This window comes from Rutilus rutilus (genome assembly GCF_951802725.1).
Source record: "Rutilus rutilus genome assembly, chromosome: 20".
NCBI classification, from domain to species: domain Eukaryota; kingdom Metazoa; phylum Chordata; class Actinopteri; order Cypriniformes; family Leuciscidae; genus Rutilus; species Rutilus rutilus.
The window spans coordinates 14,760,572-14,778,295 of NC_140225.1; the positions used below are offsets into that span (position 1 = coordinate 14,760,572).

General features: G+C 37.2%; 2 protein-coding genes across 3 annotated transcripts in view; one reads left to right on the forward strand and one right to left on the reverse strand.

Annotated features, from left to right (window-relative positions):
• fancl (FA complementation group L) lies at positions 1–16,670 on the forward strand. Its single transcript, XM_084392086.1, has 14 exons — positions 1–508; positions 672–730; positions 1,129–1,189; positions 1,528–1,584; positions 1,754–1,851; positions 4,338–4,434; positions 7,564–7,632; positions 12,394–12,544; positions 12,681–12,764; positions 14,214–14,259; positions 14,545–14,626; positions 16,082–16,198; positions 16,337–16,408; positions 16,550–16,670. The coding sequence occupies exons 1-14, from the start codon at positions 422–424 to the stop codon at positions 16,583–16,585; spliced, it is 1,116 nt and encodes a 371-aa protein (XP_084248212.1). The 5' UTR covers positions 1–421; the 3' UTR covers positions 16,586–16,670.
• Positions 16,436–17,724, reverse strand: part of vrk2 (VRK serine/threonine kinase 2) — a 16,256-nt gene continuing 14,967 nt past the window's right edge. For both annotated transcript variants that reach the window (XM_084392084.1, XM_084392085.1), the window contains exons 13-14: positions 17,210–17,368; positions 16,436–16,984 (exon numbers count right to left, since the gene is read on the reverse strand). In XM_084392084.1, the coding sequence (XP_084248210.1) occupies positions 16,613–16,984; positions 17,210–17,368 (531 nt within the window). In that variant the 3' untranslated portion in view covers positions 16,436–16,612. The remainder of the gene's footprint in view (positions 16,985–17,209; positions 17,369–17,724) is intronic.

The window sequence follows — 17,724 nt, forward strand, 5'->3', positions numbered from 1 at the left end:
GAAGGGGAGGGACTTAGGCTCTCTATTGGACAATACAACTTTTACTTTGTAGATGTTGAGAGATTCTGTAACTTACGTGTACATAGCAGACAATGTAACACTGATTTGTTCATTCAAATCCTAACTGTTCAAACAAGCCTTATGGTTAAATTCGTTTGCAAATGTGTTCAAATAAAGTTTGGTCATTCAAACTTTTATGACGTCAGTGACGCTCGAGTCTTTTCGCGGGAAGTTACTTTCGCTTTGCCTGCAGTGCATAACAACAACAACAGTGGAAGAAGCTCCTGATAGCAGCGATTGACTGTTATCTGCACAAAAAGCTTCTGTCTGTGTTTATATGATTAAGTTTACTATCGAGACATCTAAGTGTTTACCTAGCGGTTTATAGTCATCCTGTGCTTTGACGTATTTATTATTCATCATGAGCTGTTTGCTGATGAAAGAAAGCCCTCTGATCATTGCGCTTAATAAGGAGAAGACAGTCTATGACGGGTTCATCACAGTGCTGGTAAGGAATGTTTCACATCTCAAAGCTTCACAGTCTTTAACTAGGTGTGAATATACGTGTACAGTGTGAATATGTTATGCCATGTGATGTGATGAGTCGCATAACAGTAGTTGAACCGATTGTCACAAGTGTCACATTTTTCTTATTATTTAATCTTTGACAGGAAAAAGACTTCAGGATAAGAATATCTTTACCCCCTGATCATCAGATGAAACAGGCAAAGTATGATTGTAATAATATGGTTTATTTGATGAGTGTATTATTTATTTATTAAAAAATCCATGAATACCAACACAATGTAATATAACAAATGTAAACATATAACAAATGTAAAGAACATTGGACCAGATACAAGACATGGTCATATGTTTTATGTAAAAAAAAAAATATATATATATATATAGTTTTTTCTCTTCAGTTTTACATTTTTAACAAGGGCTTTTTCACTCCATTTAAGTGTGTGTTATTTTGTGTATGTAATATTGAGCCAGTACAATTATTAAATGATATATAAACACTAACTTTGCATGAATTATTTTGTTAATATACATGATTTCAAAGGTTTAAGTATTATTATTATTATTATAATTTTCTTTGGCTTGTCTTTGGTTGTTTTGCAGATTACATTGTTGCTGGCAAATGAAACGGCTACTTCATGGTTATCAACATATTGTGAAGCAGGTACAATAAATCAAAGGCAAATAGTTTGCAGCTATTTCTCATCATTCAAGAAATACGTCTTAATTAACACATAATGTTTGTCGAGGGGAGAAAAAAAAATCATTTTCCATGTGCCTCAAGGGTGAAAAGATTAGATTTATGATTTGCCCTGCCTAGATTTATGCGATACCCTAACTAGTTAAAGTTCATTATTTTCTTATGAATTAAAAATTATTAAAAATTAACTCTAATGGTCACTCTCATTAGTCAAATGACAGGTGCTGGGTTTGCTATTCTGTATGTAGTAGTTTAATCAAAACATTTGAATTGGAATTTTTTTTTTTTTTTTTTTTTTACAGAGATTACAGCATTCAACTAATTTGATGGCTTTTATCCTGGAACTCAGAACAGTATTGGTAAGTATTGCTAAAATATTGCATGTTTTATCCCTGGAGTTGAACATTACCATATTCATGTTGACAAATGTTATACATGATGTAATGTTTAGCATCATATTACCATAATAAGCACATGAGTCCCGCAGATTGAATAAATGATTCTCATTATGAACTTGTCTATTATCAGGAAGTGGCGTTGAAGAGCCAACCAGGATGTCAGTCCTTCTCACCACCTCAGTATTATTCCCAGCTGATAACCGAGATGGAGATCTTAGGATGGGATAAGTATGATGTTTCTAGTGGCCTAGTGCTTTTCTCGACTTGCATTTCATTGTGTTCTCTGATAATTGCATATAGGATAAATCCTTTACATTACTGTAAGGACATAAATGGCACGTACTGTCGACAACTTTTCATGAAAACATCGTGTCACATTTCTCGCTTTGTAACAGAGGAGGCTAATGTGGTGTCTGTCAGCCATGTATCAAGCTGTGATTTCACTAGGCTTCTCATTTTCCACTTTCTATTAATGTCCAAAGATATAATTATGATATTAGCAAATGCAAATTGGTCTAATTGGAGACCCACTCTCAAGTTTAATGGAGAAATGTAGGCTGAAAAGTTAGGCTGGAAATAAGGTGCACATTTCAGACCTGAATTGCGGTCAGAAGTATTATACACAAGCGCTATCTGTAAATGCACTTGAGATTAATTAAGATCCTTAATTCGTGTCTCTGTTAATAGCCTCAAGTCCGGCACAGTTGCGGACCCTGATTGGTTTAGGAAGGGGGAAGTGCCGCAGAACCTGGTCATTTTAATGAGTTTTAGTTGCCTTGAAGAAGCCACATTTACTGTTAATTACTGTATAGATGGGGTCAGGTCTGTTCTCCCCTCTTATCCCCAGAATAGTTCAAAAGAGTCAGATATTTAGGAAATTACAAAACATCAGTCTCCGGCTGCTTTATAGTGCGTTCTAAGTGTGCTATTTGAAGTATCGCAGCAAAGCGTTAGGTCATAAGAAAATGAAAGTTGAATATTTTGAATTTGATCCCAGTTTGCTCCCATTTTTCTGTGAGATATTGCATTTGGTCTGACATCGTCATCTGAAACTGTTCAGATTTTTTTTAGACAATTGGTGCATAGGTGCCATGGTGAGAGGTTGTCACACGTTGCACATGTATGAGAGAGAAGCGCTGGGCTTCTCGCTGTGGTCTTTTAACACCCCGCCAAGATAATGACACCTGAGCAGGTTTCCTATTGGCTGGTCTTCTCACCGTCTCACGCCAGCCAGCAGTTATATCTTAAAACTCATGATCCCTGGTGGCACCTGTGAGAATGGAATAACTGTACTATTTTCAGCAGCTGGCTTTTTGCATATCTGGAAAGTTGTGATGAGAAGGCTTCGCAAAAAGTGGCCTTGGCGGTATTACAGTTTATGTTTTCCCCCTTACTATTCCGATTTCTTTGTTTTGTTGTTTTTGTACGGCTTTATGCTTTCATCTATGGCCTGTTTGTATGCAAACATGCCAAATGTTCCTTTCGCCATTTATGAGGGGAGCTGATTTTCTAGTTGCAAATGTAATGCTCTCATCAATCCTCCCAGCAAGACATCGAGCCGTCAAGCTGTTTCAATCAACTGAGGTGAACGCCAGCAAGGCCTGATACTGTGGCGGGAGATCCCTGTAGAATGCAGAGTGGCTGAATGAGGTTCCATCTCTGAAAAGAGATCTCAATTTCGAGGAAATGAATGATTGGTGTGATTTTGTGCCAAAAGCTCATGTAATTGAATGTGATGCAAAAGATTCGTCCCATTGCTTCATGGGTTGTGAAAGAAACAGACTGAGCATTAAGATCACTTTGAACAGTAGAACAGAGAAATCAAGCGCGTTTGCAGGTAGATCTGTAAGAACTGCATACAGTATTTACAAATGTAAAGGCATTTATTTACTTAATTTAAAAGTTGATAGATCATGCACATCACTACTTTTCACTTTAATTTCTAATTAAATTGGGGGGAAATCCCCCTCAGAATTTAATAAAAGTTGAGAAATAATTGTGGGCCGTGCACACATGTTTGAGTACATGAGTTAGTAAAAAATATGTTGTGTTAAAGGGTTAGTTTACCCAAAAGTGAAAATTCTGTCGTTAATTACTCACCCTCATGTCGTTCCAAACCCGTAAGACCTCTGTTCATCTTCGGGACACAAATTAAGATATTCGGATTTCATCAAAAATATCTTAATTCTTGTTCCGATGATGACTGAAGGTCTTACAGGTTTGGAACGACATGAGGGTGAGTAATTAACGACAGAATTTTCATTTAATGTACAGTGAGTATATTCTGCTGTAATAGCAGAAGAGAGTGTGAGCCAACGAAATGTTTCAAAGTTCTTCCAGAGTTTTTATGTGGATTTAAGTGCTAAGGGACAGAATGTGGATATGTGATCCTGCAGTTTCTGCTGATGGGAACACTCAAGAGTAAAGTGTGCATGTATAAACTAACCACGATATGCTGTGTTACACGACTCGTAAATAAGCTGCTGAAATACGAGTGTGTCGTGAAGTGCTGGGATTTTAGCAATAAATCTGTGGTCGCTGTAGTTGATTTTCAGCACTGTTTGCTGGGAGAGAGGATTGTATACACATCTGTGGAGCATGAATGACAAAAATATCCCTGTTATGTTTTTACTTGCAACAAATATTCACTGTTGATCTGTCTGATGTGTGTTGTATGTGGTCTTATGTGTGATGCTATTGATCTGTCTTGGCAGGCTGCTCTTCATCGATGCAGAGTTCCGCACACTCAAGATGAAGGCAGAGGACTCTGCAGGTCGTCAGCACGCTATTACAATCAAGCTCAAGTCTAAGGTGAAGCCAAGGGTCAAGCCCTGTTTTATTTCTTATTTTGGTAAATATTTATAAATGTTTATTTCACTGTGTCTTTGTTACACGTTACATGTACTCAGTGCTTGACATTAACACCCGCCAGTATGAGTGGATTTCAGCAATAGTGTGTAATGCAGTCATTCCTACTAGCCACTTTAGCGGGTTGAATTTTTTATATATATATATACACAATTTTCAATTGTAGTCTTTTAAAAAGGCATCTGAAATAATAAAGTGAAATGTAGTGTTGTCAGAAATATACATAGAAAAGATACATATCGATAGGCCTACTAAAATATCAGAAAATCTTCCAGTACTCATTTTCCACAGAATAGAGACACAATACCAGCTGTACTTTCTCGCTCTCTCATCTCTCCGACAGAGAGTTGACAAACAAACCTGCCTCCCCTCACTCACTCATTTCATTTGCTCCGGATGAATATTGTTGGTGTTACAGGCTTGAATTCCGGCATGGGATTGCATGCATTGCGTCTAATTTTACTCATTCCCGCAGATTTTGTTTGCTCACACCCAAAGTTCGCACACATAAGCCGCCTCTCAGTACTAAATCGAGTTGTTTTTCGCTGCTTATTGCACTTAAACAGTCGAATACACACAAAATAATGTCAAAATGCCGGTTTTGGCGAGTATAGAGGCCTCAGGTTTTATTTTACTATGCAAAAAAAAAAAAAAAATTATAGAAAAACAAAAAGCTCACAGGAAAAATCAGTTATTAATATTGTATTGACTCTCTCTTGATTCTCTCTGGTGTTCATAATTTCTTTGTATGACAGCCTGGCCAAAAATGATGTCTGCACAATTTGGCATGTTTCATTGCATTATCACAAATAAAACAACTGACTCCAAGGACAACTACAAAATATGCTTACAAAGTCTTTAACAAATGTTTAATAATATTTGGATAAAGGATATTTGGAAAATATATTATTACAATTTAAACTGTTAAAATCAAACTGTTATAATACATTTTAAACTGTAATTTATTTGAGGGCAAAGCTGAATTTTCAGCAGCCATTACTCCAGTCTTCAGTGTCACATGATCCTTCAGCATTTTAAAATGCTGAATTGCTGCTCAAGAATAATTTCTTATTATTTTGAAAACAGTTGTGCTGCTTAATATTTTTTGTGAAAACCAATACGTTTTTCATTCATTTGATGAATAGACATTTCAAAGGAAAAACATTTATTTGAAATGAATATCTGACCCCAAACTTTTGAACTGTAGTTGCAAAATCCTTGTCCTTGTGAAGAAATGTTTTGGTCCCCATGAAGAAATCAGCTTATATATACCAAGTGATTTTTTAAAATAAAGATGCAGAAAGTTTTTTTGTTTGGGGTAGGTTAGGGGTTAGAATATGCAGTTTGTACAGTATAAAAATAATTATGTCTATGGAAACTCAATGTGCGTGTCTGTGTGCGACTGTGCGCATGTGTGTTTGTGTTTGTAAATATGACGTAACTGAGACACATTTTTTATTTAAAAAAAGTTCCCCCTTTTTATTAAATGAGTTCGACATTAAGGTCTACAAAAAAGATAAAATAATTTTGTCATTTTGCAGATCTATCATTTTTGTGGGTCATAGATGCAAATGTACCAGGATAAGTTCACACAGCTTTCGGTATCTAGATCCTCAGTCTCTGCTGGACTGCAAAAGGAGCAGAACTTTGGTTTTAGTATCTAACTTTAAGCAGGTGGCACTAATGTGCTGTGACTATAAGATTATGTTGAGAGATGGAGCCGTGAGATTGTGGCAGGGCCTGAAGGAGAGGCGAGAGAGTGTGCAGGGATGCGGTGGCATAGATAAGACCATGAGTGATCCTTATAAGGTGATTACAGGGGCCACAGAAGAAGCAGAAAATTGTGGCGTGTGAGTAGTTTAGTCTGAGGGTCGGGCTGTGTGAGTGAGCTCTGTTTGGCATTGGAAGTGGAGACGTGGTATAGATGCCAGTGGCTCCTTGCGGACACTGCACGGGGTCCTGATGAGATTCAGCAGGGCGTGAGAAGCCCCCTGTGCCCACCTGCCCACCATCCTGCTGGGTGCTAAAAATAGCTGTGATCTACCCACCTCACATCTGCTCATCCTCCCAGAGCCGGGCACCTCTCACAAGGCCCTGCGTCACCCGGCACCGGCTTACTCAACAGGAGCCAGCAAAGGCATCTCTGCTGCTGGTGTAAATGTGGGTTGTGGGGTCATACTCATAGTTGTTTTATTGGTTGTAGTGTGGAAATATATGTAAGAGAATTTTAAGCTTAAAGAGGATGAATAAGTAAGGCCTTCAGGAGTGGAAAGCTCACCTAGTCTTTCAGCATGGAGAGTGGATATGGTGTGTTGAAATATAAAATAAGTATATTAATTTAAAAATGTATAAATGATTAATAATTAAAATAATTGCATATCAGTTATTCATATTATTTTAATTACAATTTGATTAATTTATTATATAATTTTATATTAATAGTGTATATAATCTACTCTATTGTTTTGGTTTTTTTTAATTATATTTTTTTGTTTTTGTTGAAAGAAGTATTTTATGCTCACCAAGGCTGCATTTATTTGATTAAAATAAAGGTTTATATATATATATATATATATATATATATATATATATATATATATATATATATATATATATATATATATATATTAAAATGTGTTTTACTCCTGTGATGGCGAAGCTGAATTTTCAGCAGCCATTACCAGTCTTCAGTCATATTAGTCTTCATTCTAATATGCTGATTTAGTGCTCAAGAAACATTTCTTATTATCAATGTTAAAAACAGTTGTGCTGCAGCTGAAATTTTTTGTGGAAGCTGTGATATATATATATATTTTTAAGTCTTTGACGAATAGAAAGATCGAAAGAACAGCATTTATTTGAAATACATAATCTAAGCATGTTTTCTATACTGTATTTCACTGAATAAGCACAATGAAGGATATTTAATAATTATATATAAATTTAACACAAAACAGTAATATATAAATATAAAACCATTAATGCATACCTAAATCTTAACTTTTATACTTAAATATTTAAAAAAATACCATACCAGACTTCCATTAACATTTTGAGTGTTACTCTTTTCAGTATCCAGCTGAGGCCCCGGAGTTTTCTGCCGATCTTCCTGTTCCATTGGTCATCACATGGACCTCTCAGGTACATAGACCAAAGTTACTTAAAAACTTTTTGAACAGAAATATTGTTACTGAAAAGTTGATTTGGCTTTTTATCACATTACCAAAATTGGCCTTTTTTAAATAGCAATTAAAGTACAATGTTTTTAATTAACCAAGTTTTTTGGCATTTAAAGGTGTGTTTTTGTTGATGAAAGGTGTTCCGTTCCGCTGCCGCTTTGATGTTGCTTCCATAAAAAACAATAACTCCTCTCACAAAGGCTCAAACAGAGCCAAATAAACCGACAGGACAGCGATCTGGAAAGCTACATATGTTAGCGGCCTCTAATGAGCCTCGACGAGTTTCCTCTTACGTATAACAATTAAAAGCGAGAACGGAGACCCATTTTTCACTGTCGTTTTCTTTTTATCATCGTCCTCTGTTTTCGCCTCCTCCCCTGAAAAACAGGCTCCTCTTCAGTCATACGTTTGCTCCAATTACTTTGAGGTGGATGAAAGCAAGTTGGCATATTGCACAGCAGTGGTGTGAGTTAGGGAGGGTTGTGCGTTGTGCTGGGTGAGGGATGGCAGTGGAACATGGCTCTCTGACAGAGAAGACCAGCTCAGCACACAGCAGCCTTCTGTCGGCCGAAGCCCTGCTGCGCTGCTGATGTCTTGATGCATCTCCTCTGTTCAGGGAAGAGAAAGGCCTGTCTGCCTGCCTCTCACGTACATATGAATGAGTGATGATTACCTGCGCTGAACTGACTGTGTGTGTTTGTGGGAGAGTCGGTGAGTTTGTGAGTAATGTATAATATGGATTAGGAGATTTGGCGGGGTGTTCTCTTTGTTCTGTGGCGTACACAACGGTGCAAGTGTGTCTCAGTGGGATTTCCACTCAACCAGCCGCCCGGACCCTACTCCTGGAGTGCACAAAGAGAAACAATGCTCTCTTCATGAATTTTAACCCCTCAACCTATTTCAAAAAAGTAAATACAATGTCGTTCAAAAGTTTGGGGTCGGTAAAGTCTTCTAATGCTTTTGGAAAAGCCTTATATGCTTTGCATTTATCTAATCAAAAATAAATTATGTATAAAATGTAATAGTGAAATATTCTTTTATTTTAATTGCATTTACAGTCACTTTTGATATTACACTGCATGCACTTTTTATTTTATCAAGCTATTTATAAGATATTGTATTCATAAGAGCTAACAATATTGACATTCTGCTCATTTAATAAGTAATATTATTATAATTATTAGTTTTTTACTACAAAATGCTGGAAATTAAAAATGTAAATTATTGCCATTTAATTACTGAATGTATTGATAGTGCTAGTTTTATTTTATCGCTAAAGACATTTATCAGCTATACTGAGATACCAGAAGCAATCATGTACAGTTATGTTTATATTGTATTCCAAGGTACTGTACCTTACCGAATGTTAGTACTCACACTGTCCCACTAATGTATTATGTAAATAGTTTAGCCCAGCATTGCTTCTTTATGTAGTGGTTCCTTAACAATCACAATTATAGACCACGGGCATTAATGAATACATACTTCTTTGTGTGCAATTATTGATTTATTTACTTAACACTTGTTCACTAAATGACTGAAAATGCTCCATTGAACATTATGAGGATGGACCTAATTGGGAGAGTTAACAGAACAGTAAGCATGCTGTCACCTCACTGGGGAGGAATCCATTGTGCCATTCCACATTTCGGGCACATTTCCAAGAGAAATTCAATTATGAGGACATCTCGCCTGCACCATATATTTAAATAAAAGCATAACTATAATCACACAACCGGCATTAATTGGGAAATAATTGCTGCGTCTTTGCACCTGTGCAATGCTAAATTGTTCGTGCTGTATTGGCACATCGACCCATCATATTTGTTTCATGCTCTCTCTCCTATATCAGAGCATCCGGTCCTGTGTGGCATCAGGGAAAGCTCATTCACATTAACATGTTCTTGCCTTAAAAAAGATATTCCCTTAACCAACCCAGATTACTATGCTGTTTTTCTGATTTGGCTGTCTGCACATCCCCTGCCCTAGTGCTACTGTCTAAAAACAGAAGTAATTTGATTTGTTTTGTTATGTTCAATTACCAGCTCTGGGTGTTTTATTCAGCTCTGCCTCTGTGCTCTCCAATTTAACATGTATGGAAATGTATCGGAGAATCAGGCACATAATCAACGTCAGCACACACACAAATTATGTGACAAAAGAAAAACATGTGAGATCTTATCCTCTAAAATGCCGCCAGTCCTGTCCCTCTTAAATCAGCTGAGATTGGCTGTATTATGTGGTTGAGGTATTACAATGGTTCAAAATTATTGTTGACAAATGCGATTTAACATCTCACAATCTAAAATCAATCCAGTTTTCTCTCGGATCACCACAAAAGTACACAGATGACTAATAATACACTGTCTGTTTACATATAGAATTGCTGTTTTTTTTTTTTGTAGATCTAATCTTTATTTTTCGGGGTGGAACAGGTTAATCAGCTTTTTTTGAATGTTTACATTATCTATATATTACGCTGCAGCTTTTTTGACTGATAACAGTAAGAGTTTTCAAACTTTCTGATGCCTATAACCCCCAAATATGATGAAGCCGTCTTTGTGAGGGACCCCCATCTGGAAATCTAAAAGATGAGAAAAAATACTTTGTTTAAATCAAATAAAATATATATATACAGTAAAGCAAAACATATATATATATATATATCCCAAGTGGCATCATTTGGGATGTTTGAAAGTTTTGATGACACAAATTTCAATTCACCTGCTGTCATCTCTTTCACACTAAATAAGCCTATTCATCTTAAACAGCAGTAAAAAATAATAAAGCACTGGTCGTGGCTTTGAGCAGAGAGGATCTGGTGTCCAGACTAAAGCTTTCTGAGATTAAAGACCTTGAGATGGCAGCTCGGTGGAAACCGAGGAGTGTGGGTCTGAGGTCAGAGCGGCGTGGGCGACCTGTACACCCTCACTCTGACAGCGTGGAGTGAAACGGGGCCAAACTCCATCAGCTGTCAATCATTAGCTGTGATTTATGAGCGGCCATACTTAAACCATTAGCTCTGCCTCACCACTGGACAGCTCCAAAGGAAACAGAGGCCTACTGTGTTTGTATATGTTAGAATTAGAGGAAGCCGTTATGCTGAATCGTAGATGGGTCGTCTGTGGTTCTCAGTGATCAAACGCTATCGCTGATTTTCTCTTGTTTGCTGATGTATGAGTTTTGGTCTTTTCCTGTTCAGTCACTTTTTATATTTGATTTGTTCTTGGTTGGTGCTTTAATCAATGGTTTGTTGACAGGTCGTTGATGAAGACTTGGCAAGACTTCAGTGGGAATGTTTCTTTTTTTCCTTTTCCTCCCCGAGTGTTGATGGCAGAGGGCTGAGGAGTTTGTATAAAGCAGTGATATGAAACCAGACATGTGGACAGTATCAACATCTTCCATATGCAGAAGTGTTCAGGAGTTATTAAAGACAGCTCAGCCAATGTCAGGGAAAAAAAAGCAATGTTGTTCCTGCATATCAAGAGTTGCATGAGAATTTAAAAGGATACTATTTCTAGCATCTAGGCACTTCTGAGAGTACAACCGCTGACTGAGAGGCACCATTTCCATTCAAACATGTTTGTGGATTTTAGTGGATTTTACTGTAAATACAACATGCACATGTCTAAATTTGGCCAATACAATCGGTTTACACCTACTTTAGATCATTTGCTTTAAGTTGGCATGACATTCATTATATATTGTCTAAATGCATGTTCTATCATCTATTTTCTAAATTCATGATATTGATCTTATTGTTAACAAATAATCCATGCCTGTTTATTTTTTTTTTATTCTATTTTCTAATCAAAACTCCATGAAATGACAGACTTCACTCTGGTGAAGTATGCTGGAGTTCTCCAATCATTTAGTCTGCTAAAACATTGATTGCAAGCTCACATTCAGATCCAACCAACAACCAATGGATAGAACTAAGTCCCTGGCCTACTTCTTTTTTTCTTCTTCTATAAGACGTTACACTTGGATGGATTTCGCAATACTAAAGAAAAGATGTCACTACCTCCGTTTCATTGCAACTTTAAACTGGAAATTCTGTTATCTACCCACCCTTATGTCGTTCTTTTTTCCCCCTGTTGAGCAAAACATCAGACCTGTTTTTTCCATACAATGAAAATGCATCATTGCCCGTCAAGTTCGGTTGCAATTTTGGTTTACACTGGTTAACAATTTGGTTAAGTCCGCCTAGGACCTCAGTGCCTGATCAAACAAAAACATTTAATAAGTATGAAAAGTGTAACGACGAATCACTTGAACATATCCATTTGGTACAGATTTAGCTAGCAGATTAATTGACTAAAGGTGTGGTCAAATTTACCATTGTTTGGCGAATTTTCGCAGCCGAACTTAAGTCATTTCAATTGAAAAATCCACATGATCTGGAGTTTCGCATGAAGGCGAAAGATTTCCATATTCTGCAACGGGTTCAAGTTGGTCACTCAAATTTACACGTTGACCAACGGAAAGCTGCTTGGTTTGAAAGTGATTTTTGTGCGAGCAACACTATTGACAATTTTGAATTTTCGCCAACATGCTAATGGGACCACAACTTAACGGTATCCTTGCAAAGCCTTTTCTAACTAAAAAAACAACTAATTTTTCAGTTTTGTTTGAACTGTCCCTTTAAATGAAGTCAAAAACCAACTCTCAAGCAGGAAAAATACATTTGAGACTAATTTATTGCCCTTTCTTCTACACCCAGAGCACCTTGGCCGTTGTCCACAGTCAGTTCCTGATAAACATTGAGGCTCTGTCCGAGTTCTGGTCGGTTCTGGATGAGATAGATGAGCAGACTTGGGTGTTGGAACCAGAAAAACCCACAAAAGTAGACTCCATGAGAAGGATCGCCATCGGTAACATTACATTCATATTACTACATTTGAATCTCATTATTTGCAGATCACCACATTTTCCTGCCATCCATCCAACTATGCCCATCAACAGTGATTTCCCGTGATATTAAGCTGCCATGTCGCTGTTCTTCCCCAGGAAACAATGTCTCAATAAAGGTACAAATTGACCCCAGACACCCCAAAATGCTGCCGGAGTGCTGTTTGCTCGGGGCTGAGCACGGTAGGCATTTTTCATATCTGCAAATCTCTCTGTTTATCTCCATACAGCTTTTATTACGGTTTCCTGCATGTGAGAGGCAGCTCGTGTGTGAGGAACTCGTGCCTCCCTCTCATGCTCTTGTTTTTCAATTACCTCCGTACATAAGTGCACATGCTGTAAATGCTTTACTGCATTTAGACAGGACCGCTACAGCTGGAGCGGCCGAGCTGACAGCCCGCAATATGTTTGCGGCGCAATGTGCTTTTAGATTTCGAGTGAGATGGTGCTGGAATGGAGGTCAGTTTGCACTATTTAAGCCGCCGTGATTGTTTCTTTAAATCCAAGGTCATGCTTGGCTGACAATGGCACACAGAACACATTGTCGGTTGCCTAGCAATGTTATTCATTGATATTAAATCCACACTTCAATAGTCAAGACGGTGGCAGTCGCGGACCCTCCGAGCGTGGGGTCAGACAGAAATATTGCTTTTTGCATTTACAAATGACAAACAGAGAGTGCGGCTATCACGTCCCTCCCAGATTGATCTCTCGGGTGGAACAGCCATGATGAGCGCGTTTTATTTGAATTATTTGAATATTTCCCTTTCTGTCAGACTGTTTGTCACAGTAGGAAATGTCCTGTTCTTTCGCCCGCGCTGCTGTGGCATTTCTACGAGAGAATAGAGATTAGAGGTAAGAAATGACGCGGCCGTGCATTGTCTGTCAGCGCTCTGCGATCAGGTGAGGAACGCTGAATGAGAGATGAGGTAGAGTTAATTGAAACTGCTCGGCTACATTAGGGGGGGTGAGCGCAGTTCTTGCCTTCATATACAACTCTCCCTCGGGCTTGTTTTTGCCATGCAGATTGATTGATATGATTTATGTTGATGGCATTTTTGTCCCCCAGTGCTTCGCAAACATTATGAAGTCCAGTGTGTATTGCTATTACAAAAACATAAATAAGTGTGTAGGTTTTGATAATGAATAATTGAAGATGTGACAGAACAGATAACAGCTTACAGTAGGGTCATCAACATACCAATACTGTAAAAAAAGAAATAAGTATAAGTATCAACTTTTATTTTACAGTATTAGTTTTTTTTACAGTATTTTTCTTTTCAGCGTTTCATACTTTCATTTAGCAAGGATCATTAAATTGATCAAAAGTTAGTAAAGACATTTATAGCGTGTAAAAAAAAAATCCTGTTCTTTTGAACTTTCTATTCAAAGAATCCTGAAAAAAAATGTATGATGGTTCTGAAGGATCGTGTGACACTGAAGATAAAATAAATGCAGTCTTTGTGAGCATAACATTTTAAAAGATCTAACCGACCCCAAACATTTGAACCGTTGTGCATATTTGTGGGAACTAATTTTTTTTTAAATCAACTTAATACTAAAGCACCTACACTTTTGGCATTTGTCACCACAAATCTGCTAATAATTTTAACTCTTGCTTGTGTCTTTCAGTTGTCACTCCTTTACGGAATAAATTGAATGCCAATATGCATTTATGGTGAGCAAACTTCTTTTCCAATTCATTTTTTTCCCAAGGAGGTTGAAAATGATTAATGAGAAATCAAAGTGGATGTTGCATATTTCAATGCAAATTTGCCATTTCATGTGCACGCCGCAGACAGTTTTCAGTTGATGTATGTATTACAGCACAAAATGAATCTGAAACACTGTGGTGAGAATGTTTTTGGGCAGTAATCACCGAACTGTATTCATTATACCATCATGACTTGACTGTATGTGTTTAATTAGTGCATGAAGGTCTGATTTCCTCCTCTCCTCATAGGAACCCTGACTGCAGTGTCCTACAGAATATGAAGGATGTGTTGGAGATAGAATTTCCATCGCCTACCACCCACGAAAAATCTGTACGTTGCATATTTTCATCTCATACACTGCCACTTACAATTAGTTCCACAGCACCATCACATTTGAAGCTTGCAGTGTTTTTTTCACCTCCTTTTCTCTTTGTTTTTATCATCGGGAGAGGTGGGTACGGATTTCCTTTAATTGGGTTGTTTACAGATAAGATCATTACAATAACAAAGGTGGCAGAATATTCGGCACTATCAAGAGCTGTTTAATCATAGCTCCGCCATTTATCTTTTTTCCTATGTGCTTTTTTTAAGCTTTCTCTCTTTCAGCTCGCAGGTTGAAAGGCCGCAGTGTTTATTCACAGTCTGTACCGCAGATTAATGCTTGACCATCATTAACATTCTGAAGCGAGAAAAGTTTACTTGACCAGATGTTGAAATTTTTATCTTCCGTCCTTTTAATGGATTGCTCAGAAAAAAAAGGGGGAAAAAAACAACTAATTATCTGAACAGCAATATGCAAACACGGACAGTGGAGGAGAAGAGAGCAGAAGCACAGTTATCGGGGGTGGGGGGGGCGTGTAAAGATTCTCTAGCCTGGCTGAGGTGTCTGAGGATTGTGTGAAGTGGGGGTCAAGCACATATAGGGTTGATGAGTCCACCCTGTGGGAACAAATATGAGCTGGCGTGCACCAGCAGGCAGAGTAAATCTCAAATACAGAATTTTAGATCAGACTCAGGGATACAAAATATGAGAAGTGGTGCTTTTCATTTGTTTTTTATAATTCCATAAGAGTCTTTCCTTTAATCATTAACTGAAAAAACCTGTATGACTTTCTGAGTTACTTCAGTGGAGCACAGCTGGAGACATTTTGATAAATGTACAGTGCTGGTCAGAGTGCTGGAATGGACAACAATTTTATTAATTAAATAATAAAAGAGTGGGTTCGTGCAATATGTTTTCTGAAGTCGGTAGCTTCATTATTTAGTGAAAGTTGGCACATTTATGAGAAAAGGCACATTTTTTATGAAAAAAAATATGTATTTGTTTTGGTTGATCCAATTCACAAAAATCATAAATCATAAATTCACAAGATCAGCTCAATGACTCTGTGAACCAGTCACAGTATCACGAGTCAGTGAGTTGACATGGGATGGATTTCATTTTTCAATCTAATGCTTCTTATTTATTTCTGCTTTACTTAAATTACCTACCTTTATTTAAATGTAGCTAACAAACACTGCTTACTGGAGGGGAAAGCATCTATCCTCATTCATTGCAATTGCATATAAGAATAACCAGTAGATTTGTAGCCTAGAAATCTCTTCTTTTTGTGCTCCAAGGAAAAATAAAAAAAATCCTTCAGGTTTAAAACAACACAAATGTGAGTAAATGATGGCAAAAATGTCTTTGCTGGGAGAACTAAGACTTCATTTTTTTTACTTAACTGACAGCTTGAGTTGTACTACATGTGAAAGCTCATCTAATTTTGTGGTTGTGTACTCAAGAGTTTCAGTGTTGAATGTGGCATCTGCTACTCTTATCGACTTGAGTCAGATATTCCAGATCAGGTCTGCAATGACCCGCGCTGTGGCCAGCCTTTCCATCAAGCGTGTCTTTATGAGGTAAGCGCTTTTAGATTTAGCAAACCAGTTTAACAGTATTTCAGACAGAACAATCACAAAACAATTTCCTAAAAATGTGTCATTTGTTAGTGTTTGTATGGTATTTAAATCTTTTATTGATTTTATTTGTCTTCACAGTGGCTGAGAGGTCTGCCCACCAGTCGCCAAAGTTTCAATATTGTGTTTGGAGAATGTCCTTACTGCAGCAAGGTAATATTCAACTCTATCACACAAATATAGCAAAGAAAATAACTTTATTTAAATCCACAATTCAATTTCAATTAAAATATTATTACATTTCTAGTGAATTTATTTATAAATTGATTTATAAATCCATACATATTCTTTCAGCCCATCACTGTGAAAATGGTCACAGGAAATGCTTAACAACAGTCTGTTCATTCAGAGTAGTGGTCATATGGCATTACGGCTCCAGTGAGAATAATACCAACAACCAACAACAGTCAATATCGTAACAAGAAGGAAGATCAACATTCTTTTTGACTTTCCAAAGCCATCTCTGTAATGGTACCGAGTCCATTCATCTTCCATTCCACAGACATCACTTCCCCAGTGGTCTCCATCATCATCATCAGTGTCCTCCCATTGGTTTTGATTCCGGCTGTGTTTCTTGGTGTTGTTCCTCCAGTAGTTGACTTCATTGCTGGGTACTGCATAGTCGTCGTTTAGTTTTCGAGTATGTTCTTGCTGGTTCTTATAGTTCTTTTGTTTCCCCCTCATGGTCAACCACGTCTTTCCCTTGTAAACATCCGCATTCTTCTTTTCCTGTGTTGTTGGAGCAAATTTGATCTTTTCACATTATAAGAACTATAAAGGAGAGGGCTGATATTAGATCTGTTAATACACGTTTGTATCAAACAATAAATATTGCAAAGAATTTTTGTATTTCCTATGACTTTTTGATGCTTTTAAACTTTGATCAATTTGAATCAGTGAATGATTGACTGTGGTCTATTTGTCATTTGGCCTGTGCTCTGCTGTTGGTTTTACTTGTTCGTGTTCCTGTCTGTGTCGTGCTCCTGCTCTTGTTCTAGGATGAACTCGTGGAGGGACGGGCTCATCTTCATCACTGAAGTCCTCATCACTTTCATTAGGCATAGACCTTTGCCTAGTACTTCTTTTAGCAGCCATGTCACCTTTGTTTGGTCTCTGTAAAGATGACACCAACAAATAATTTCAATGAGAGTGTATTAAACCACTGTCTGATAACACTATAAACCAAGGACTTCCAAATAAGATGATACCTTTGTGAGAGACCCTCTTCCTAATATATGGCAACTATACTATTGTTCAAAAGTTTGGGGTCAGTAAAAGTGACAGTAATGACACAAATTATTTTGAACTTTCTATTCATCAAAGAATAATGAAAAAAAGTATGCTGGTGTTTTAAAAATATTTTACAAAAAAATCTGTCATTTTCACACAATCTTCTAACAATGTATAAACAGAAAAATCTTCCAATTTGATTTCTTATGTTATTTTTGTAGTTTGATATTTTAGGTGTT

Coding starts and splice junctions, on each gene's coding strand:
- fancl (XM_084392086.1), top strand. CDS start 422: ATGAGCTGTTTGCTGATGAAAGAAAGCCCTCTGATCATTGCGCTTAAT. Junction 12,765..14,213: donor TTTGCTCGGGGCTGAGCACG/GTAGGCATTTTT, acceptor TGTGTCTTTCAG/TTGTCACTCCTTTACGGAAT. Junction 16,199..16,336: donor ATCAAGCGTGTCTTTATGAG/GTAAGCGCTTTT, acceptor TTGTCTTCACAG/TGGCTGAGAGGTCTGCCCAC.